At 42.6% G+C, this 23,925-nt stretch overlaps 1 protein-coding gene across 3 annotated transcripts in view; it reads right to left on the bottom strand.

Annotated features, from left to right (window-relative positions):
• LOC308287656 (SRSF protein kinase 1-like) overlaps positions 1-23,925 on the bottom strand; it is a 55,332-nt gene that overhangs the window by 20,472 nt on the left and 10,935 nt on the right. For all 3 annotated transcript variants that reach the window (XM_080728887.1, XM_080728889.1, XM_080728888.1), the window contains exons 3-8: positions 3,519-3,652; positions 2,357-2,465; positions 2,061-2,148; positions 1,601-1,688; positions 885-991; positions 166-331 (exon numbers count right to left, since the gene is read on the bottom strand). In XM_080728887.1, the coding sequence (XP_080585013.1) occupies positions 166-331; positions 885-991; positions 1,601-1,688; positions 2,061-2,148; positions 2,357-2,465; positions 3,519-3,652 (692 nt within the window). The remainder of the gene's footprint in view (positions 1-165; positions 332-884; positions 992-1,600; positions 1,689-2,060; positions 2,149-2,356; positions 2,466-3,518; positions 3,653-23,925) is intronic.

Here is a 23,925-nt window from a genome sequence, read left to right as displayed (position 1 = left end):
TCGGCAGGATTGTGAGCCTACATACACACAGCCACATCTACAAGCTCACAAGACGCCCACATCGGGCCGCATTATAAGCTTGTCAATGCAATATATTTTATTAGAAATAATTGTGATTATGTAATAACTGTGAGAGTACAGCGAGATGACGACGGGTAGTGAGACCTGCAGAGCCGGACGGGGGCGGGGCTCCGCTCTTCTGCCACTGCGCCGCGTCGGCCGCCATCTTCTTGACGTAGGGCTCGTTGACGGTCAGGAGGATGTTCTCTGGCTTGATGTCCGTGTGGATGATCTTACACTTGGTGTGGAGGTAGTCCAGACCCTGGAGGACCTGCAGGGTTCACATGAAGAGAGACAACACAGAAACACAGTCACTCAGCATGCTGATGACATGCCCTGTGTGATGTCATTGCTTCTTTATGAACTTTACTTTATTAACAGGGGTGAGATGCCGTGGGCTCGGCGAGCCCACACTTATTTTTCTGCACGCACGCCTAATATGCACACACTAAACACACACTTAACAATAAAAACAGCGTGCGTGCATGACGTCATGAATTTAGAGGACCCACACTTCTAAAATCCATATCACACCACTGTTTATTAAGAATGTAAGGCAGTGGTTCGGTTTCCAACCCTTTTCTGGATCAAATAAAAATCGTTCATTGGAGTCACTCAGTTCATCTGTTGCAGGACAGAAGTTTGATTTCCATGGAAACCACGGGTACCATGCCATGCCAAATTCCATTTTCAAATGCCAGCTGCCTTTTTAGGTCGTTTGAACCTTTTGGACAAGGTTACTAATCAGAAACGTAACTATAATTACCACGGTACCAAGGTCTTTCCAAATGTGACAGAGGTGGAGTGCGTCAGTGACGATGTACCTGTCTTATGATGCTCTTGACACAGGGCAGAGGGAGGCCTTGGTAGTTGGACTTGATGATCCACTTGAGCAGGTGATGACCCAACACCTCGAACACCATGCACACATCTGGACAGAGGCAACGTTAAGCAAAAACAACACAAGAAGAGCTTCTCTCGTCATTTCCACCCCAGCATAGAACCCAACTACATTTGCAGTGGCATCATCCTACTGTTAAACGGAAAAAGTCAATTATGGGTGCAACAGTCTATCAAACTAATCGATGTAATCAATTATAAAAAAATAATCCATAATCAAATCAAAAATACTTTCACATTTGTTTTTGAATAACAAATATATCAGATCTACAAGCTCAGGTCAGTTGGATAGATTTGTGTTGTGTTATTATTAATTACTAGAAGCTCGGCCGCCCGAAGGCCCAAAATGACCAATTAAAAATCACCAATTGGCCTGCTGTCACAGCCACATTTGTTAAGAACTTTGGCTGAATGTGCTTATTGTTACAATTAAAACGGTACTAATGCATCCCTCTGTAGCAACAAAGACAAGTCTCTCATCTCGCCTAAGGACAGGCAGTCTTATTGTCTGGCTCTAAACACTATGAAGTTGCTATTTGGCCAAGAAAGAGAGTAATCAACATATCATCACCCATGCCGTCACATACAGTAGAGTCTAGAGACTGGACAGCAGAGTGAACTGCATTAGGAGGAAGGATACGTGTGCCGTTCATGCCAGAGATCTTGAAGTCATCCAGAAGTTGGACTACTTTCTCTCTGCTGGGGTCGTCAGGGTCTGTGTTTCTCACCTGGAGAGAGAGACATGTTTGTATTACTATTCTTGAGAGGATAGGATATCAACATTTCAGGCAGATCATACACGACGGAAGCATCGGCTTGCGGCTTTCCTGAGCGTGAATGAAGGCATGTGGGCTGAAATGTCTGTCGCGTAAGAATCTGCTGAGCTGGAGCATTTGACAAGATATATTTCTCACATTCTACTACTTATGAGTATAGTAATACAAGTACACACACACATTCTCAGCGTGACAATTGTATAGTCACTCTGAGAAAGGCTCCGGTTGAAACAAAATGTCCGTTACCGCTGCTGCTTGGTCATTAAGTAAAAACTGCGTCCCGGAAAACTGAGTCCCGGAAGAAGAAAGTGACGTTCTCCTTACAGATTTGAGGAGCTTGATCTCGTCCAGTGCCGTCTCTGTGTAGTGCTCAGCGCTCTTCACCACCTTCATGGCCACAAAGCGTTTCCCCCTGGAAACCACAGAACATGCAGAGACAACACAATTCAAATCATTCCATCCCACAGCAAACACCTTTACCCATTATGAAAGAATCAAAAATAGCAGATCTACAAGCTCACAGCGTGTCACATGTACATCAGTTATTTATTGTTTTAATTTTTGAAAAATCGTGATTTTTTTTTTTCAAAACAAATGTTCTCTTCCGGGGAGCAACTTACTGTATGTCCCAGGCCAGCCACACGGTGGAGAAGTGCCCCCAGCCCAGCTTACGTATCACATGGTATCTGCCGTTGTATAAGTCCCCGATCTTCACAGCGTGATATCCACCTAATCAGAGATGCTATTGTTAGTGGACAGATTAACCAAAAAGCAGCAGAGGAGACAATCAGCATTAAGCGCTCAGGGCCCTGTGACAAGACACCGATTGGCTCTTCCACTTTTTGGTTTCGCGAATACGTCAGCCCGAACCCGTCGCGGGTCGGGCTGACAGGTTGCCGAGGGCTCGGGCTAAATCTTTAACCCATTTAGGCCTGAACACAATATGACGCAATATTTTATGCTTTAAATATTAAAAAAAATAGCAGATATGCTTGTAGATCTGCTATTTTTGAAAAATCGTGAAAATTTGAATTTTTACCCGATTCTATAAGTGTCTTTTGAATCCTTCTAAGATTTTTTTGAAAAACCCAATGTTTCTATGTCAGCAATCTGGCCAGCCATCGTCAAAGAAAAGGTCCTTTTCACTTCACTGGAGCTCAGTTAGTCTGTTCTTGAGAGACTACTATGTCAGTGGTTCTCATAATTTTTCATGTGAAGGACCCCCAAAATTATATTTATTTGGCCACGGACCCCCATCTCAAAATATCTAGTTCCAGGGACCACCCAGAAGCAAAATTTGAGTTACAAACATTCGCTTTGAAAATACATAGTCAAAGATTTGCACACATTTTCACGACTTTTTCAAAAATAGCAGATCTACAAGCTCGCAGCGCGGCACTCGGTGCCGCGCTGTGAGCTTGTATATCTGCTATTTTTCAACAGTTAAAGCAGTCAATAATTCTAGGCCTAAATGGGTTAAGCTCCTATATAAACAGTAACGTGGTCTCACCCCTGCAGTAGTCATTGGGGTCTACAGAGGGATGAATAGTGACAGTATGTACAATAAGGTGGTCTCACCCCTGCAGTAGTCATTGGGGTCTACAGAGGGATGCATAGTGACAGTATGTACAATAAGGTGGTCTCACCCCTGCAGTAGTCATTGGGGTCTACAGGGGGATGAATAGTGACAGTATGTACAATAAGGTGGTCTCACCCCTGCAGTAGTCATTGGGGTCTATGGAGGGATGAATAGTGACAGTATGTACAATAAGGTGGTCTCACCCCTGCAGTAGTCATTGGGGTCCTCTTGCTCCTCGTCGTCAGAGCCCAGGATCTCCTCGTCCTGCTCGGGGAGGGGGGAGTCAGCCTGGCCTCCTGCCTGGGAGCTTCCTCCACGACCATGACCAGGCTCAGGTCTGTGGGAGGAGAGAACGTGAGGAGGAGATGCAAATGAATAATAATAATAATAATAACTTGCATTTATATAGCGCCTTTCATAAACCCAAGGCGCTTTACAAAAACTATACAAACAACTAAACAACTAAGTGCCATAAGCCTGAGTGAACAGGTGTCTCTTCAATGCAGCCTTAAAAGAGTCCAGTGTTGGAGCATGGCGAATGTCCAATGGTAGAGAGTTCCACAGGGTGGGGGCTGCCACACTGAAGGCTCTGTCGCCTAAGGTTCGCTTTTTTGCACTGGGGACAGAGAGGAGGTCCAAGTCTGCAGAGTCCGTGACAGAGTAGGTTTATCATGGAGGTCTGAGAGGTACTGTGGAGCCAGGGCGTTTTGACACTTGTAGGTGAGAAGGAGGAGTTTGTAATTGATGCGGTATTTAACAGGAAGCCAGTGCAGTTGTTTACGGGTGGGGGTGATGTGCTATGATAGGTGTAGTCTCGTGTTGCCAAACAACTATACCACAATCTCCGAATGCTATATACTGTACTGTAGAGTCTGGAACTACACCTCCTGAAACCCGAGTAACGGAAGCTGCCATTTCTGTTTATTTCCATTTCTGCTAAGCGGCAAGCTACTGTATATATGCTTAGATGGTTTTACTTTATATTAGGATACATTTGTGGGACTGTAAAGACGAAACGGAAGTGCAGACTCCATGTCCGCTTTATCCCTTACTCATAATCATAGCTTCTGTTGCTGCAGACTAGGGATGCAAATTATTGATTAATTCCTTATTATTGATAGTTGATTACCTTATCGATCGATAAACCGATTCATTGATAAGCAGCGTTTTGTAGGACCAAATGTAAAATTCTTGTCTGAAACCGAATATTTGTGCAGAAACAACATTGCCTTGATGTATATAACATTAACTAGTGTCAACAAGCTTCAGCTGGACACACACACATCCCCTTTACAGCTTGCACTTTCCGTAAAACTTTGCACGCACATTACCACTAGGTCAAGGAACGAATGCCACCCTTTTCACCTTTGGGGTCGCCAAATCAATTTGGGCTCCCATCGACTTTCTATACAGGAGGAAAATACCAAGAAAAACATTCTTTTTTTCTGGGTATTTAAGTAGGATGGGGGGGGTCTAACTAGGGGTTTGTCATGATGCTGAATCCATTGCAAGCATTTGTTTTGCACAAAACACATTCCTTGGGCTGCAAATGGCCCCAGAAAACGCCCACAAAACCGTGAAAAGTGATGACTCATCACTTTTCATCACTAAACCATCGTTTTCTGGGTCGCCGACTCAGGCACCCTAGCTAAATCATTAGAGCATGACGTTTTTAGACTGATTAGCACGAAATTACCATTCTATCTCCCCAAGGCCCCCGACTAACACGAGACTATGAGTGAGAAGAACAGAGGGTGTGAAAACGTGTTTGAGGTTGGGTGCAGTCAGTGTGTGAAAAGCAGTGGTGGAAAAAGTACTCGCATGTTTTACTTAAGTAAAAAGTATCACTACTCTGTTGAAATCAAAAGTCCAGAATAAAAAATGTAATTGAATAAAGGTACAAAAGTATTGGTATCAAAATGTACTTAAAGTACCAGAAGTTAAAATACTCATAATGCAGTTTCAAAAGTTTTCAAATGCTTAAAAAAGCAGATCTACAAGCTCACAAATAACTAGTTACTTAAGTTTTCAAATGATTGTGGTGCAGCACGTAAAAGCACAACATTTGTACGTTATAAAAGTACAATGGAGTAGAAGTAAAAGTACTGAAAGTGGGAAATACTCCAGTAAAGTAAGAAAATGCCTCAAAACTGTACGTAAGTTCAGCACTTGAGTAAAATGTACTTTCACAATCACAACTTGCGAAAAGGAAGAACAAAAGGTGAGATTATGAGAGTGTAAAGAAGTGTTGCAGAAGCAGCGAGAGAAGCCAGTGATCTATTATAAGCTGACTATAGCGCTCCTATCTGGGCAGACATGGTTCAGGGAGCACTCCTATCTGGGGAGATGGTTCAGGGAGGTTAAGTGGCCTGGTTTGGGGAGAGATGATGCATGTCGGGGCCATTTAATAAAAACTAAATGATAAAAAGAAGCAACCCCTCCCCGCTCTGTTGTTCACTTAGTTGGGATCCCAGGGACATTAAAGTTGTAAGGATTTTAATTACAGTTCATGAGCTCTCAATGATACCACAATAATTAGGTTTTCACAATACTTTAATCCTCCCCATTACACAATACAGCAAAATCCTCAGAGTATCATGGCAGTGATTATCCGGCGTCAAACAGGGATGGGACGATAAGCGTTATAACCGTTTATCGTGGTAAAAAAACAAAACACTTGCGATAATCGTATCGTGGAGTTTTCATTTATTGTGAAATCGTCCTCCGCCATGCACTGCGATCAATTCACCTTTTATTTGCCGAGCTGCATATCCAGTACCATTTAAACCCTCTATTGGTAAAACGTACTTATACGTACTTGATAGTCTTTTTTTCACCAAATCTCTTTGCCAAAAAAAATAGGCTAAATAGCCGATCTATAAGCTCACAACGTGTTGCGACGCGTTGTGAGCTTGTAGATCGTAGCTGATGTACAAGTTTGTGATGCATCGCATTCTGTGAGCTTGTAGATCTGCTATTTTCGGTGTTTTTACTTCTATAATTTTTATCCCACGATTTTGCAACCCATTTTTCACCCAGTGCCAATTGTCTATGTAATCCTGGGCTCTGCACTCCCTCTGCCGTGCCTGGGGAGACAACGGACTGACCTCATGCTTCCTTCTATGCATGAGTAGTCCAAGTTGTTTCTTTTCACCTGACAGGGGGGATTTCCCCGGGATGGACGTAGTGCGTGGAAGGAACACGTTATTCCAACCAGTTCCTTTCCCCTCCATCAGGCGCCCCGGATGGCCAGGGGGAGGCATTATTGAGACCAGGATTACTGCATGTTTTTGTGAGGGTATCAACCCTAGGAGACACGGGGAGAACATGCAAACTCCACACAGAAAGGCCCTATCGCCGACCCCACCTAGGGTGTGGGCGCTGATGACGCGGAGGGAGAAACACGCCCCCAGCACCCACAGCGTCCCCCGGCGGGAATCGAACCCAGGACCTTCTAGCTGTGAGGCAAAGCGCTAACCACTGCGCCACCGTGCTATTTTCGGTGTTAACCAAGTACAAATCAGGCTTCGGAGCCACGACCCTCGACCACCAAGCCCAGGCTGACATCATAAAACATTCAATGTACAGAAAAGGGGCTGGTGGTTCTGTGAAGCTTTAAAGAACAGCTTATATATGTTGAACTAATCTGAGGCTGGCGTAATGATGAATTATTAAAAATCTAATTCTCTGGGTTGTCCATATGGGACAGCTCGCTGGAGAGTAAAATAAAGCTGTGTTCTTTAACCCATTTAGAACGGGTACACATTTTGTGTATCATTATTTTATGCTTTAACTATTGAAAAATAGCAGATATACAAGCTCAGAGCGCGGCACCAAGTGCCGCGCTGCGAGCTTGTAGATCTGCTATTTTTTTAAATCGTGAAAATTATCATTTTGACCCGATTCTATAAGTGTCTTTTGAAGACACTTTTGAAGTTTTAAAAAACCTATGTTTCTATGTCAGCAATCTGGCTAGCCATCGTCAAAGAAAAGGTTCTTTTCACTTAAATGGAGCTCAGTTGGTCTGTTCTTGAGAGACTACTATGTCAGTGGTTCTCAAACGTTTTCATGTGAAGGACCCCCAAAATGATATTTATTTGGCCAAGGACCCCCATTCAACATATTTAGTTCCAGGGACCACCCAGAAGCAAAATTTGAGTTACAAACGTTCGCTTTGAAAATACACATATTGAAAGATTTGCACACATTTTCACGACTTTTTCAAAAATAGCAGATCTACAAGCTCGCAGCGCGGCACTCGGTGCCGCGCTGTGACCTTGTACATCTGCTATTTTTCACTGGTTAAAAAGCATTCAATAATTCTAGGCCTAAATGGGTTAATGAAAAGCCATTATAAATGACAGGGGGGCAGAAACCTAATCATCCGACTGAAAGAAGAGGAAAACGTGCCACTGCTGCAAGCAGTTAAAACCACTTGCCTCTGTACTGTGCTCTCTGTTTTCCCTCTACACCAAAACTCAGCCAATCTATGAAAGCTCACAAACGCGTCATAGTCTAGTGGAATTTCTGAAAAATGTGATTGTTAGAGGCATTTTGGGGTAAAATTTGGGAACCAGTCTATTTTACACAATTCAAGGGTGCTGAATCTGAAAAAAATGGTTCCCAAGCTAAATCTTGAGTTTTTGACTTTCTAATTTGCATAACAAAATAGCTGCCGAATTAAAATGTTTTATTTTTATTTAAAAGGGATATTTCACTTAGATACAAAAACATTTTAACCATGATAGATTCAATGAAAACACCCATCCTTTTTTCTGGTGACTCCTGTCGCCTCTCCTAATACACGAACAGGCAGTGTTTTTTCGATAACTTTTTTTGTTTCTTTTTAATAATTATTTGGGAAAATGAAAAATAAATAAATACAAAAAATAAATTATTAAAAATAAAATGAAAGGAGTTATCGAAAGAACACGACCTGCTCACGTATTAGGAGGGCGTCAGGAGTCACCAGAAAAAAGGATGGGTGTTTTGATTAAATCTATCATGGTTAAAATGTTGTTTGAAGTTACAAAAATGAATATCAAATATCTAAATCTAAACTGAATCAAGCAACTCAAAAACTGTCCTGGGTGTTCCCAAAACCCTGATTATATGATAAAATGATGAAAAGTTTTTTGAAAGAGAAATATTGCTTGAATAAATAGTTCAAAATGTACAATTCGGCAGCCACTTTGTTATGCAAATTAGAAGGTCAAAAACTCACAATTTTGATTGGGAACCAGGTTTTTCAGATTCTGCACCCTTGAATTATGTAAAATGGCCTGGTTCCCCACTTTTACCCCCAAATGCCTCTAACCTGCTTATAGAAGGCCTTTTTTCAGAATTTCCGCCTGACCATCACTGCGTTACAGATCAGTTATATCCTGCTAATGTTCCATGCAAAATAGAGCATTGAAGTGTGACGTAATTTAAACATCCTAGATCCTACCTGGATTGCGTTTTTTTAGACTTTTTTTTATCAAATAATAACTGTGTTCCAAAAATAAATAAAATGATCCCAGGGGTTTGACTTGTATTGATATGAAGAATCAACTATGGTATGCTATGGTTTCTGCCGAAGAATTAGCTGAATTTTCACCAGAAACAGACTATCAAATATTTTACTATCGTAAACAATACAGAGCCACATCCCTGGCAGTGGCTCAGGGGTAGAGGGGCCGCTTGGCAACCAAAAGGTTCCCAGTTCGATCCCAGGTTCCCCCAGAGTTAGTGTTGAAGTGTCCTTGAGCAAGGCGCTGAACCCCTAGTTGCTCCCGGTGAGCAGGTTGGTGCCTTGCATGGTTTCCTCCGCCATCGGTGTATGAATGTGTGTGTGTGAATGGTGAATGTAATGCCCAATCTCTGTAAAGACCCTTGGATAAAGCAAGGTGATATATAAATGCACCATTTACCCGACAGTTTGTTTATTTTTGGACCACAATGCAGACGATTCTAAGATGACTTAATGTTATCTATACTATAATTTTGCGAATGTCTGTCTGAGTGAGTGAGTGTCTGTCTGTCTGTCTGTCTGTCTGTCTGTCTGTCTGTCTGTCTGTCTGTCTGTCACAGCGTTTCTCCTCAGTGGCTGGAGCAATTGATCTGAAATCGCATCACCATTAGCATATGAACATACCTGACATAACTGTGAAGCCCGTTTGTCACTTTCACAAATCATATGCTGTATATTAGCATTTTTATGGTGTAACTACTATCTATTCTGCATCTAGCATGAGGCATATCTATTCTACATCTAGCATGGGGCAACATGTTTAACCAGCTCTGTGTGTGTGCGTGTGTGTGTGTGTGTGTGTGTGTGTGTGTGTGTGTGTGTGTGTGTGTGTGTGTGTGGGTGGGTGGGCGGGGGGGGGGGGGGGGGTTGTTGGCTGGCCCTATTTCAGATGTTGTCATGTAGATCGGTACACAGTATCTCTGTAGCCTTTAAACGAAACGGGTATTTCTTACATTGATGCTCCTACATATTATCATGTAAGCACCAGAAAGTTACTTTCCATCCCGTGTGCACAGTGCACACCCCATAACCCACACACTGCACATCATTTCGGAGCTCATATCTTTAAACGGGTAAGGACTAGTTCTCCATAAAGAAAAACTTCCGCGACCCAGGGGAGGAACGAGTGTCGTCAGGACTTTGGTACTCTAGACCCGTTTTCCTGAGCAGTGCCAACTAGACAGAGGGGCGCGGTGTAACTCTAGTCTGTTGCTATGATGGATGGAGAAGTTACAAAGATGTTCGCCAGAAGCGGATAAAAAATATCAACCTCCTAAAGGACTTTGTTCCCACAAAGAACAGCTCCGTAGGTTTTGGAAAACATTTAGTTAGCTACTCACTCTTAGGCCCCGTACAGTACATACAGCAACGCTCTGTAGAGAAAACGGCAAGGTCCCGGGATATCTCCGTTGCGTTTTGCTTTTTATCAAGCGTTCATATGCAGCCGAAATGATGTAGTGTCCACGTCACCGTGTGAGCAACACAGAAACGCAAAAAGCAACGACGCATGTAGGCTTTTTCTCTCATACTAATACATAGGAATGCCCTTCAAAGCATTATGGTTTGGTGGCCGAGTGGTTAAGGGTTTGGTTTTTTGGGTCCGAGTGGCCCGGGTTTGCGTCCCGCTCGGCCACCTCTTTCTACCAGCGCGGACAACCTTTTTTTCCGGTGATAAGGTTATTATTATTACATTATTATCTATGACGGAGGCGATGAGACGACTCAGCGCGTTACCGAGTTATGTGAATAATGTAACAATAATAATAACTTTATCGCCGAAAAAAAAAAGATGGCCGTGCGGGACGCGAACCCTGGCTGCTCGGGTCGTAAAACCAATGCCTTAACCACTCGGCCACCAAACCATAACACTGAGAAGGGCATTCCGTAGGGTTTAGTAGGAGAGAAAAAGCCTACATGCGTTGTTGCTTTTTGCGTTTCTGTGTCGCTCACACGGTGACACGAGGGGAGAGAGGAGTCGGCTTTTCCACCCAAATCTGCGGATCCAGATCGTTCCGTTTTTTAACCCCCGAAAATGCCGTTGTCGTCTGAACGGAAGGCCTATCTGACTTTTCCTTTTGCGGAATTATCGTTGCCAAAACGCAGTGTGAACGGCGCCTTAATGTTATGCAGCCTCGGGAATCCATGTGTGTTCTGTATTGGTTTCCCTGGTTGTATAGGGTTGACACCGCAGCAATGTCTGTGCCTTCTACAGGGCACTGCTCAGGAAAACGTTCCATAGGGATGCTAGGAAGAAATCAGCTGTACCCTTCACGAAAACCCATCCATCTCAGTGTCGGTGGTTAAAGATCTTGTTTCGTATCATCTTACATCTTACTTATCAGGCACGAGTCTTAGCGTTACATACAATCAATTCATTGCCTTGCTTAACGATTCTAGGTCAATACACGCCACACTAGAAGTAGAGGTTTCTGTTTACATATCAATGCAGTTGGATTGTTTGGAATTAAAATCGATGCATCCATGCAATTATGGTATCATTACAGCCCTGCTAAATGGTCATTCTACTGCATACTGTATATACTGTATATGCAGCTCTATGTGCCTATTGGGGAGCTCCGATCAAGCACTTTTGGAGTCATTTTTATAGTTAAGAAGATGAAAATTGATTCCACTTTCCGTTTTATAGCTTTGCTTTAAAAGGTTTAAATGTCTTGGGAGAGCCACATTTCTGTAAGTACTGCATTAACATTTTCACCCTTAAGCTTTATTTGATATCCAGCTTAGTGTGCACAGTGGCACTGCTAGATCAGCAGCGCTGTTTGAAGATTACGTCTCTGAACCCAGACGGGGGAGAAAGAGAGGTAGAGAGACAGAGATGGAGACTGTCTGAAACATCAGCTAAAAGATTTCACTTTAGATTTGAACCACTTTAACCTTTATTTTATGCTTTAACTATTAAAAAAATAACAGATATACAAGCTCACAGCGTGGCGCCGAGTGCCGATCTGCTATTTTTATTTGTGCAAGTCTTTGAATATCTTTGACCCGATTCTATAAATGTCTTCTAAATCAGTGGTTCTCAAACTTTTTCATGTCAAGAACCCCCAAAATTACATGTACAGTATTTGGCCGCGCACCCCAATCTAAAAAGAAATTGTTCCAGGGACCACCCAGAAGCAAATATTTGTTGTTCTCATTATAAGTTCTGCCCGAACCCGACCCGACATCTTCGGGCCGAGTAGGGCCTAAAATCTATGCTAATTGGGCCATGGGCCAGGCCCAGTTAGTGCCGGGCCTTAATTTTCAGGCCCGTTGAGAACTCTAGTCCGTGGACAAATACACATTCATTTGGGGGTCCGACATGAAAATGCTTGAGAATCACTTAGGAAGCCCAAAGTCGCTTATAATACGCAGACATGGCAACCCTGCAATCCAACACCACACACAAACACACTCACTCACAACTGACTATCGCACAGAAGCTGTAAATAAACTTCCAACCCCCTTATATAGTCTGTCCACCTAATCACATTATCTTTGTCGAGCCATCGTTGACAGAGCAAAAACAGAATAGTGTGTTTACTACTGTGTTTGTGTTTTGCTGTCCTGTATGGCTAGTGTAGTATTACAGGTTAGGTCACTGCAGGGTTTCTCAAAGTGGGTGTCGCAGGCACCCCTAGGGTGCTGTGACACAAGTCCAGGGGTGCCTCCAGGGGCGTCACACCAATTTCTGGGCCCTGGGTACAAGGATTCACAGCGGGCCCCCCAGGAATGTTAACTATTGAAAAATAGCAGATATACAAGCTCACAGCGCGGCACCGAGTGCCGCGCTGCGAGCTTGTAGATCTGCTATTTTTTGAAAGATCGTGAAAATGTGTGCCAAGAAACCTATGTTTCCATGTCAGTGATGCTCAAACTTTTTCATGTGAAGGACCCCCCCCCCCATCTCAAAATATTTAGTTCCAGGGACCCCCCCACAATTTGAGTTACAAATGTTCACTTAAAAAATACATATATCCAAAGATTTGCGCACATTTTCATGACTTTTCAAAAATAGCAGATCTACAAGCTTACAAGTTACTAGGGCCCCTCCACCTTGGGCCCTGGTAACTCAGTCCCACTTTCCTACCCCTTGTGACGCCCCCGGGTGCCTCAGAATACTTTGATAATATTTGGAATTTATCACTTCAGTTTAACCCATTTAGACCTAAAAATAAAAAAAAGTCTTCTAGATCCTAACAGTGTTCTGAAAAACCTATGTTTCTCTGTCAGTGGTTCTCAAACTTTCATGTCAAGGACCCCCTAGAATTATGCATTCGACCACAGACCCCCATCTGAAAATATTTTGTTCCAGGGACCAAGAGAAAGAAGGATTTGTGTTACAAATGTCTGCTTTAAAATAAATGTATACTGTACATTCAAAGATTTGCACACATTTTCAAGATTTTTCAAAGACTAGACCTTACCCGTTTGAAGATATGTGCTCCAATATATGTGCAGAGTGTGGGTTATGGAGAAAGTAACTGTAACTGGTGCGTGCGTGAGAATGCGCTTGCTCTACATAATTTTGCCATACCCGTCGGAAGATAAGACACACATCAAATGCACCCGGTGCATGAGTGACCCGTGCATGCAGGCAAACCACATGAGAGAGAGAGAGAGAGAGAGACTGCAACATTCCTAACTGTGAGATTGGTGGGTGTGGGGTTACAGATCCCATGGCCTGGAGGAACGGACCGTTGCCCTGACAACAGGCTGAAGTTGAGTTGAACAGAAGTGGTATAAAAACGCGAATAAATAGCTTGAATTTGGTGAAAATGGAAATCGGGCTCCGTCAGCCTCTGTCTAATGCTAATGGCCAATGAAAAATGTGAAAATTGGGATCAGTTGCTGAAGAGATAAAGGTAGAAATGCATTTGTGACTGACCTACGACTGAGCGATCTCTAAAATTATATGTAGGATAGCTATCTACGAGCTCGCAGTGAGGCACTCGGTGCCGCAACTACTTTGACCCTCTACACTTAGTAAAACAGACCCGAGTTGTACTGTACTTTGTGCATTCTTTTTTTGATCTAAATCAAATCTCTTCACCAAAAAGAGACGATTGTAGATAGGAAAGATATTTTCTTTGTGAATGTTCCACACAGAATAATAGGGATGCTGGGGTTCAAGTGGTTAAACAAAGTTAAATAGAGTTATTTACAATCTGTCCTAATCTTTCAAGTTCACCTTGTGACATACTGTATCTCTTTAAGGGGGAGAGATTGTACATGTATGTGGCCTTGTAGCGTAATATGACATAAATGTAAGGCACTATTAAGTAAGTAACAATATAATTCAAGGGCTCTGTGGAGGATGAACACGTTATTTACAGGGGTGACCCGAGCCAAAAAAGGTTTGAGAACCAGTGTCACTGGAATGAGTAAAAAGGTTGTTTAACTGTGCCAAATATTCAGTGTCCAATTTATATGTACACTTGAAAGTCAAATTCTCTCTGCCACACGATTAGTTTTGATTAAATGCATCCAGTTTCAAGGACAAGCATATATATACACAAGAGGTCTGGCATGTTTATCTCATTGGCTACGACTCGCAGTATACCGGTACTTGGACAGCACACCATTTTCCAAAAGCTTACCAGCAGCACACAGCTGCAGTAATATGACAATATGACAACGCGAAACTTGCTAATAATCGTATGCAGTCGGCATTATTGATGTTTGTTTATTCCTGTATTTTTGGTCAAAGTTGCTTTTTAATACATGCCAAAAAGTTATTCTATTCAGGAAAGTTCAGTAAGATTTTAACGCAACACAAAATGTTGACATTTATATTAATGATTTATGGGCATTGCATTGACAAAAGCTGTGAGAGTCAGACACTTTATCAAATAAAGGTGTGTTAGGTGTCGATACAGCGGCTACATGTGCTACAGTGAGACTATTAATGTCATTAATCAAAGTTATGAAGAGAGAGAACAAACGCATTACGCTCCCAGTGTAATTTATTGATGTTTTTCTCCGTCAGGTCAAACTCCTGATGAAGAGCCTTGGCTCCAAACATCCTCTATGAATTACACTGGTGAGCATATTATATGAGTGTGAGGGTTTATTCCATCTCTTCGTCATCATTTCTAACCCAGCACCTGAAATAAGTAAGCAAGCCATGCTGAACCGTGAGGCCCATAGGGAAGGAGCCCATCTCCTGTTTCTGTAGCGGTAGCAGTGGTTCTCAACCTGTGGGTCAGGACCCCCCAGGGAGGTCCCCAAATTATTTTTTGGGGGGGGTCACCAGATGATTAACTTAATGTGAAACATTGTTTTCTCACTCAAGAGTAAACAAAGACCCATTTGGGTCCCATTTTTCTCTTGGGTATGACCCGGCCGGTGATCGAACCCAAACCTCCCAATCTCAGGACAGACACTCTAGTCTCCCCACAAGGCCACTGAGCTGAAATAAGTGAGCTGCGTATCTTATTAGCTTTTATAATTCATCAAAGTTAAACATGGAGTTACATTAGGACCCATCAAGTCAATAATATAAACTTCTGACTTAAATCCTATATAATTCGTTGACCTCTGTCCTCAAGGGGTCTATCCTCAAGGCGTCTATCCGAATGTTTGCCTATTATTTACGAATAGGGACACTGGGTTCAAGTGAAGGGGGGTTAAACATAAAAATAAAATAAAAATCAGTTTGATCATTCTACAAACAAACATCACTTGCTTTGACATTTGCTTCCAACTCTGCAAAGAAAGACAGCGCTGGTGTGAACCAAAAGAACTAAGCTGTTTTGTATCCAAGATGTTAAGCCTGGAGGATATAAAGGAGACGAGAACAAAAACACATATTTTATGCTGGCACAAAACATTTTCAGGAGGAGGATCTGCGGCCAAATAAATACATCTCATTATTCTTTTTTTTTTTTGGGGGGGGGGGGGGGGTGTCCTTGGCTTGTAGATCGGCTATTTTTTGGCAAAGAGATTTGGTAGGGAGTGAAAAAAAGACTGTATCAAGTACGTATAAGTACGTTTTACCAATAGAGGGTTTATGGTACCGGATATGCAGTTCGGCAAATAGAAGGCGAATTGATCCCAGTGCATGACGGAGGACGATGTCACGATAAATGAAATCTCCACGCTAAGATTATCGTGAGTGTTTTTTAACACGATAAACAACAACAATATCGCTTATCGTCCCATCCCTATTTGAGAACCACTGATTTAGACACCTTTTGTAGAATCGGCCTCAGGTCTTAACGGGTTAAGAATCCCCAGAGAGAGAGAGAGAGAGAGAGAGAGAGAGAGAGAGAGAGAGAGAGAGAGAGAGAGAGCGAGCGAGAGAGAGAGTAGAGTAAACCGCAGCAAAAAGTGCTTACATCGTAGCGCAGTGTTCAACTTCACACTAAATCAATGGTTAATATGCCTGGGCTTAAAGGAACAGTGTCCGCTCTGCTCCCATACCACGGCACGGAGGTCCCAGGGACATGTCAGCTGCATGTACAGGTACAATATGAGAGTGATGATGGTTTATATAAAAGAAACGTACTGTACATAATTATGTGAAGGGCCCTTCAGACTGATCGCGGTTGCCGTGAGGGCTCCCGCTTGGGTCAGCGGGGACCGCGCCGCGGTGAGACACAAACACGCTCGCTCAGCGAGTAAACGCCGGGCTGTATTTCACAAAGATGACCTCAGTCCAGCTCTCGCCGCCTGCTCGCCTCACTGCCCCTAAACTTCTCCACACGGCCAAAATAACCGCCCACCTCTCAATGAAAATGAATTGCTAGGACGCCACTTAGGCCATGCCTATGTGGCAATGCCTAAGTGGTATGCGCCTGAACCAGTAGGCCAGTGGGCGCCCCCAAAACCTTTTAATTTCAAGGACCCCATAACTATTGAGTGCACATATGGAACAGGTCCATTTGTACACACTCCTTTTCTATCTATCTATGGCATATTGGCATTGACTCATTCAAATATGTTAGCACTTCCTGAGAGCGTTGCCAGCCCACACAATGTGTAGCACAGGCATAACACTGCAACCACCCACCCACACACACACACACACACACACACACTGACTGTTCACTTTTAGTCTTCACAAACACACATGTCAATCGAGCGATTTTCATCGGATCACCCATTCACCCCTCCCCTCTAAAACTTCTAGGTATCATCTCTCCAAGCATCCCTCTCCTCCTACGGACTGCTCTCGCTCACTAACTCATACACTATCAGGCTGTCTGTAATTCTTCCTTATGATGCTAGGATAGAGCGTAGTGCTAGGCTTCAGTAAGGTTCCAGGTTCAAGCAGTTTTATTGTCATTCCATACAGTACAAGTACAGAACTACATTTTGTTAACCAGGTCCTGGTCATCATGACAGAATAAATAAAATACCCCTAAACACCAATGTAAAAAATCGAACCTCTGTTCGAAGTGGAGCTGTGTGTGTGTGTGTGTGTGTGTGTGTGTGTGTGTGTGTGTTGCAGTTGATGCTCAGGGCAGGCTAGACTCAACAGCACCTCTCTGGTCACCCAGGGTACTCAGGCTACACCAGAGGCTACATACAGACAGACAGACAGACAGACAGACAGACAGACAGACAGACACACACCGCCACGTATAGGGAGCTTGTGTTCCACACAGCTCCAAAAACATTGGTAACAGTAAAAGGCCTGGATTAATCACTTGAACCCCAACGTTTCCCTATATTCTGAGGGGAAACATTTGCCAGAAATACAGAACATGTGTCATCATGATAAGTAACCTTATCGATCGATTAACCGATTAATAAGTGGCGTTTTTTATGACCAAAAGGAGAATTCTTGTCCAAAAACAAAAATGAGTGCCGAAACATAATTGCCTTGATGTATACAACATTAACAAGCGTCAACAAGGTTCAGTTTGCCAGACACACACACACCTCCCCTCTACAGTGCTCCATGGAGTCTGTCATTTCCCTCCAAAAGCCTTTGAATATGATGGAATAGGATTACTGTGATTATGGGTAAGCTCACATTTGATATCACACACACCATGCCTGTAACATTCACTAGCCTACCCTGTAGTGTAGACACACTCAGTAAAGATCATCCGTACATTACGGGTCAGTTTTAACAGCCTCAGAGCTCAAACAAACAAACAACTAGGCCTGGGGCGGTATCGACATTTTGTTACCGAGATTACCGTCTTCCCATTTACCGCCGGTACTGTGGTAATTACCGCACCCCCGTATCTATTAATTAAGGTTCGGCGATAAGCCAAAATATTGCAATCATCTTCCCAAAAGTCGTCTCTCCACAGCCTGACTGCCCGAGTTATACTTCTCCGTACAGCACAGCGGGTCTGGCTTTCTATTACTTACTTTTCACACAGCTGTGTGTGAACAGGGGCGTCAATGGGTATGGCAGGGGTATGCAGCTGCCTTACCCTGGGTCCAGGGGGGGGAAGATAAAAGTTAGTTCTAAATGTAAATCCATAAATGTCTCTTTGTCTATCTGTACTGGTTATTATGTTGGTAAATTACAGTAAAATAACTACAAATGCAAAATGTAACAAAATGGTCACTTTAACAAGGTATTATAATTATATTATAGGTATATATAATTATATATTATATGTACTTCTTAAAATAAATATATCATGCCTGTTGCTAAGGTATGGCAACACCAGTCATGTTGCCATACCTTAGCTTTTTCTGAACTGACGCCACTGTGTGTGAACAAACCAGAAGAGAGAGACGGGTAGTCAGGATCGTGTAGGCTACAGTGATTCTGTAAACTCCATAACTCTATGGTAAACTCACGTCTCAAAACGCAGTGATTGAGTGCTGATACAGGTTTTAGTTACAAGACTTGACAGAAAAGGTTATAAAATCGCCGGTACGGCGGTTACCGCCCCCAACCCTACAAACAACACTGCAGAATTTTGCAGTGAAGGAAAACAAAGACAGTTTTGACAACAAGCCACTGTCACTGGTTTTGATCACCGGACAGTGGACGTCATGTCCGTTGTCATGCATGTTGTTGGGCGCTTTAAGGACTCTTCAAGACCGTCACCCTGGCGTCCTCGCTGGACTACGTTTCCGCACTCGTGCACAAAGTACGCGCTCACAGATAACACACACAGCCTCATCTTACCTGGAGGATGCACGGATACCCATGAGATGTGACTGAGAGGAGAGGAGAGAGTTGCCAGTAAGTAGTAAAGACCTTCTCAATCCATCCACCAGCGGAGGGAGGGAGGGAGGGAGGGAGGGAGGGATTAAAAGATCTTAGGAGAGGAAGAAAGAGGAGGACAGATTGGGAGAGGGAGTGAAGAAGAGTGGCGACGAGGACTGATGATGAGTGAGCAGCAGGGATTGTGTGTGTGCGTCTGCAGTGCATACATGTCTGTGAGTGTGGAGGCGCGTGCGTGTGCGTGCGTGCCTGTGTGAGAGGGGCAGGCAGGTGTTTGGCAAAGAATAGTGAAAGAAAAAAGTAAGAGGAGAGGAAAAGAGTGAGCGATGATGACTAGTACAGACAGAGGGGAGAGAGGAGGATGGAGAAGAGGAGGAGGATGGAAAGAAGTGAAGGAGAAGAGAAGTAGGGAGAGATCCAGAAAGCCTGGCTGCCGCAGGCTGGGTACCGGAGTGGAGTGCAAGGCACTGCTCCTCACTCTCTCTCTCTCCCTCACATGATGCCTATTGACTCTCTCCCTCTCTCGTTCATCTCTCTCTCTCTCTCTCTCTCTCTCTCTCTCTGACCGAGAACTCTCCTTGGCTGTCGTCGGCCCTCAAGCCCCGCCCCCTCCTCCGCCAGGCTGGGATGGGATTGGCCGATGTGGCCGAGCACTGCATTGCAGGTGAGGAGGGATGACAGCGCTCTCTCTCCTCCTCCTCAGTCAGAACTCTCTCTCTCTCTCTCTCTCTCCATCATATTTCTGACTTCATGAATGTTGGACCAGTTGCTTTCCTAGTGTCTCTACATCAGGGGTCTTTTCAGGCCAAGGACTCTTAGCTGAGAGAGAGATGAACAAATATGACTGTTGGCTCTGTACTTGGTAAGCTCTTTTTTTCCTCTACACCAACTCTCTGGAAATAGCCAAATGAATCTACATTCTACATACAAGCTCACGAAGCCTAATGTTCCCCAATCACACAAAGATTTGTCGGACCTTCTGTAGTAACCCTGTTGAAGACCCCTGCTCTACATGCTTTGACCTGAATGCAAATCTGTGCCACTTTAGATTTGAACCACTTTAACCATTATTTTATGCTATAACTATTAAAAAATAGAAGATATACAAGCTCACAGTGTGGCTGCAAGCTTGTAGATCTATTTTTTGATAAATCGTGAACATTCGTACAAGTCTTTGAATATTTTTGACCCGATTCTATAAATGGCTTCTAAACCCTTCTTCTAAATCAGTTGTTCTCAAACTTTTTCATGTCAAGGACCCCCAAAATTACATGTATTTGGTCGCGGACCCCCATCTCAAAATATGTTGTTGCAGGGACCACCCAGAAGCAAATATTAGAATTACAAAATGTTCGCTTAACACACTTGGTGCCAAACACGAGTTTCCCCGAGTTGGCATTCCTCTCCCTACTCCCGGTTTCTGCATGATCTCGATCGCGAAATGCATGTTTGACTCCCAGAACTGCTCTCTTTCAAACATGGCAGCCATGTTTGTTTACATTTGAAGATAACACTATAGCCTATATCTTTTGAAAGCCTGAACAGATTTCCAAGCGGATTTTTTAGTTTGAAAGCTGTGAATGGCGTGCACATCGTGCACATTAAAAGGTACGATTTTAAAGATTCTGGCAATAGAACAGAAGACATTGAAGTAAATGTCATAACATCTTTTACCATACAGCAACTCTAAAAGCTGGGTCACCACCCAACCAGGCGTACTTAACACATATGGTGCCAACCCCGAGTTTCCCGAGTTTGTATTGGTACTACCGCTGTGCCAACCCCGAGTTTCCCGAGTTTGGGCCGTTTTTGATTTTTTTTTTTTTTTTCAATTTTTTTTTTTTTCAAAAATGTTTTTTGGACCTCCAGAAATGTATTAGGCATGATCGCGATCGCGAAATTGCATGTTTAACCCCCATACCAACTCATTCTTTCAAACATGGCAGCCATGTTTGTTTACATCTGAAGAAAACATAATGGCTGATAAATCATGAATGCCTGAACGGATTTCCAAGCGGATTTTTTTGTTTGAAAGCTGTGAACAGCATCTACACACGTGGTGCATCATCTAGGCATGGGCGTGCACTTTTTACACAATTGCACAATTACATGGAAGTCTATGGTAACCATGGCAACGCGAGACATTGAAGAGAAAAAATCATTGCAACATAAGTGTTAAGTAAATGACAAATTTAAGCCCACCAGCCAGCCCTGCTTAAAGTTTAAAAACAAACAAAAAACTAAACAAAATCTTTTCTAGCATGACTTAATAAGTCTGGGACTACTGTGTTCCATCACATTTATCAAATAGATATCTATCCATCCCCAGTGGTTGATTTTCTGTTCTGGTTCATTAATCATGAGTGGTGTGACACACAATCACATATTACTCTACATTATTGAAAGGCAACGCAATCCATTTCCACCGTTATGCTAATGATATTATTTACACAGTATGACTATCCAGGTCCTTTAAAGTCAACTGAGAACATTGATAGTCACATCATCGCTACAAATTCATTTTATACAAATATCCCTTTAATATGAGATATATTTAACAAAAAATCATCTACTTGATGTATGGGTATGTGTGTATTATTACGTTTATAACCCTGATATAATCCTGATATAATATATATATATATATATATATATAATCCTATCCCATAGTTGGGATAGGCCTACATACTGCATGTGCCAATATTACTTTTAAATCCTGTGGCCTGAGCTGCTGCTTTATATTTGTATTGCTCCCCGAAGGGAAATGACCTCGCTCTACTTTGACCCAGCAGTGGTTTGTTCTGAATGAGCACCGGGGAGCAGTCGGGGGTTAAGTGTCTGTTTGTAGGCAGTGTCATTTTGCACTTAAACCAGAAGATAAAGGAATGAGGTACAGTACACCTGTAGGGCTGTCACGATTATGGTATTTTACATGACGATACATTTTCTCTCAAATAATTGCGATTAACGATTTAATTGTGTTTTTGTCGTTGACAATTACATTTCCGTTTGGCTTTTAGGCTTTGAATTACACATGGTAGATATGACACATAAGCTAAATATACAAAGAAATGACTGACATATTTGACAACTTTATACTTAAAAAAGAACATTGATAGTGGAAATAGCCGATGCGACGCGTTGTGAGCTTGTAGATCTGCTATTTCCACTATTTTTGACATGGAAACGATTATGACGATTATGAAAAATAATCACGATTATGTCAAATAATCACGATTGGACGATTATGTAATAATTGTGACAGCCCTATACACCTGCAATTACAATGTTTTAGGCCATGTGCAAACAACACAACTCACACAAAGAAAAGACACTTTGATTAACACATCTGGTGCCAACCCCGAGTTTCCTGAGTTTGTATTGATACCAACGCTGTGCCAACCCCGAGTTTCCCGAGTTTGGGCCGTTTTTGAAAAAACTTTTTTTTTTTTTTTTTTTTTCAAAATTTTTTTTTTCAAATTTTTTTTTTTGACCTCCAGAAATGTATTAGGCATGATCGCGATCGCGAAATTGCATGTTTAACCCCCATACCAACCCATTCTTTCAAACATGGCAGCCATGTTTGTTTACATCTGAAGAAAACATAATGGCCCATAAATCATGAATGCCTGAACGGATTTCCAAGCGGATTTTTTTGTTTGAAAGCTGTGAACAGCATCTACACACGTGGTGCATCATCTAGGCATGGGCGTGCACTTTTTACACAATTACATGGAAGTCTATGGTAACCATGGCAACGCGAGACATTGAAGAGAAAAAATCATTGCAACATAAGTGTTAAAATGTGAAATAGCAGATTCCTACAGACCAATTGAACCTCGACACACTGCCAAGACCAAATTGCCCAAATACCGCCAAATATATGTGTACATATATGTACATAAAGATAATACTACAATGGCTTACTGTAGTTGTTTTCCATCTTGCAAATGCTTTTCTTTTCGCCTTTAATTACACCCTTTTTCATGTCATAATCGATTGATTGAAATAACTATCACCCCTAATGGTGGCTAATCATACCACAACACCCCATGACAGTGATATTGATGCAGTTTGCCAACAACAAAAAAAAGAAAAAGCCAATAATACATTGCATCACGACATGTCGTTGGCTTATAGATTTGGTCTTTTTAGCACAGTACAAATCAGACTTTTAGTAGCTGTCCCCAAACATGCTTCGATCTGTACAAATTAACCCCTGAGGATTTTAGAGTGCAGTATCTACCATAACTAACCCTACAACTAAACACCAAAGTCCATGGGTTCACACATCTCAGACTGACTAACTTACTTGACTGCACACAGAGAGAGAGAGAGAGAGAGAGAGAGAGAAAGAGAGAGACTAACTTACTTGACTGCACAGATGGAGAGAGAGAGAGAGAGAGAGAGAGAGAGAGAGAGAGAGAGAGTGAATTAACTGGGTTAGCAGTAGCACCAAGCTGTGGGCTTGTAGATTGACTATTTCCGTTATTCTTCTTATTGTAAGTATAAAGCTATTAAATGTATAATTTCTTTGTATATCTGTCATATCAGCGCTGAGCATTTTTTGTTTACGAAGCCTACAAACACAATTAAACCATTAATTGCAATTATTTGTGTGACAATTAACTGTCAACTAAAACCAAAATAATGAATTCTATCAAATGGGTGTTAATGCCCTATATGAAACTAGGGGTCCATGAAATTAAAAGGATTGAAAGCATTAAGAGTGTAATCCCTTCATAAGACTCGATTGTTTTGGCCGTGTCGCCCGGCTGTCTGCACACATTATGCAGGCAACCCTTAACTCACTGTTTGACCGTGCTTTCTTTTGTTGTGATGCGGTTCAAAAGGTTCATTGTGTGTTGGCCTCCGGTGAGCAAACTTAAAGCTATACTGTGTAAGATGCTCAACTAGTGGTCAGTAGCCCATAGCAAACCGTGGTCGCGTCCGC

This window comes from Nannobrachium achirus (assembly GCF_963921795.1).
Source record: "Nannobrachium achirus genome assembly, chromosome: 6".
NCBI lineage: Eukaryota > Metazoa > Chordata > Actinopteri > Myctophiformes > Myctophidae > Nannobrachium > Nannobrachium achirus.
Note: the sequence above shows the minus strand (reverse complement) of the source record. Positions and strands in the feature narration are given on the sequence as shown.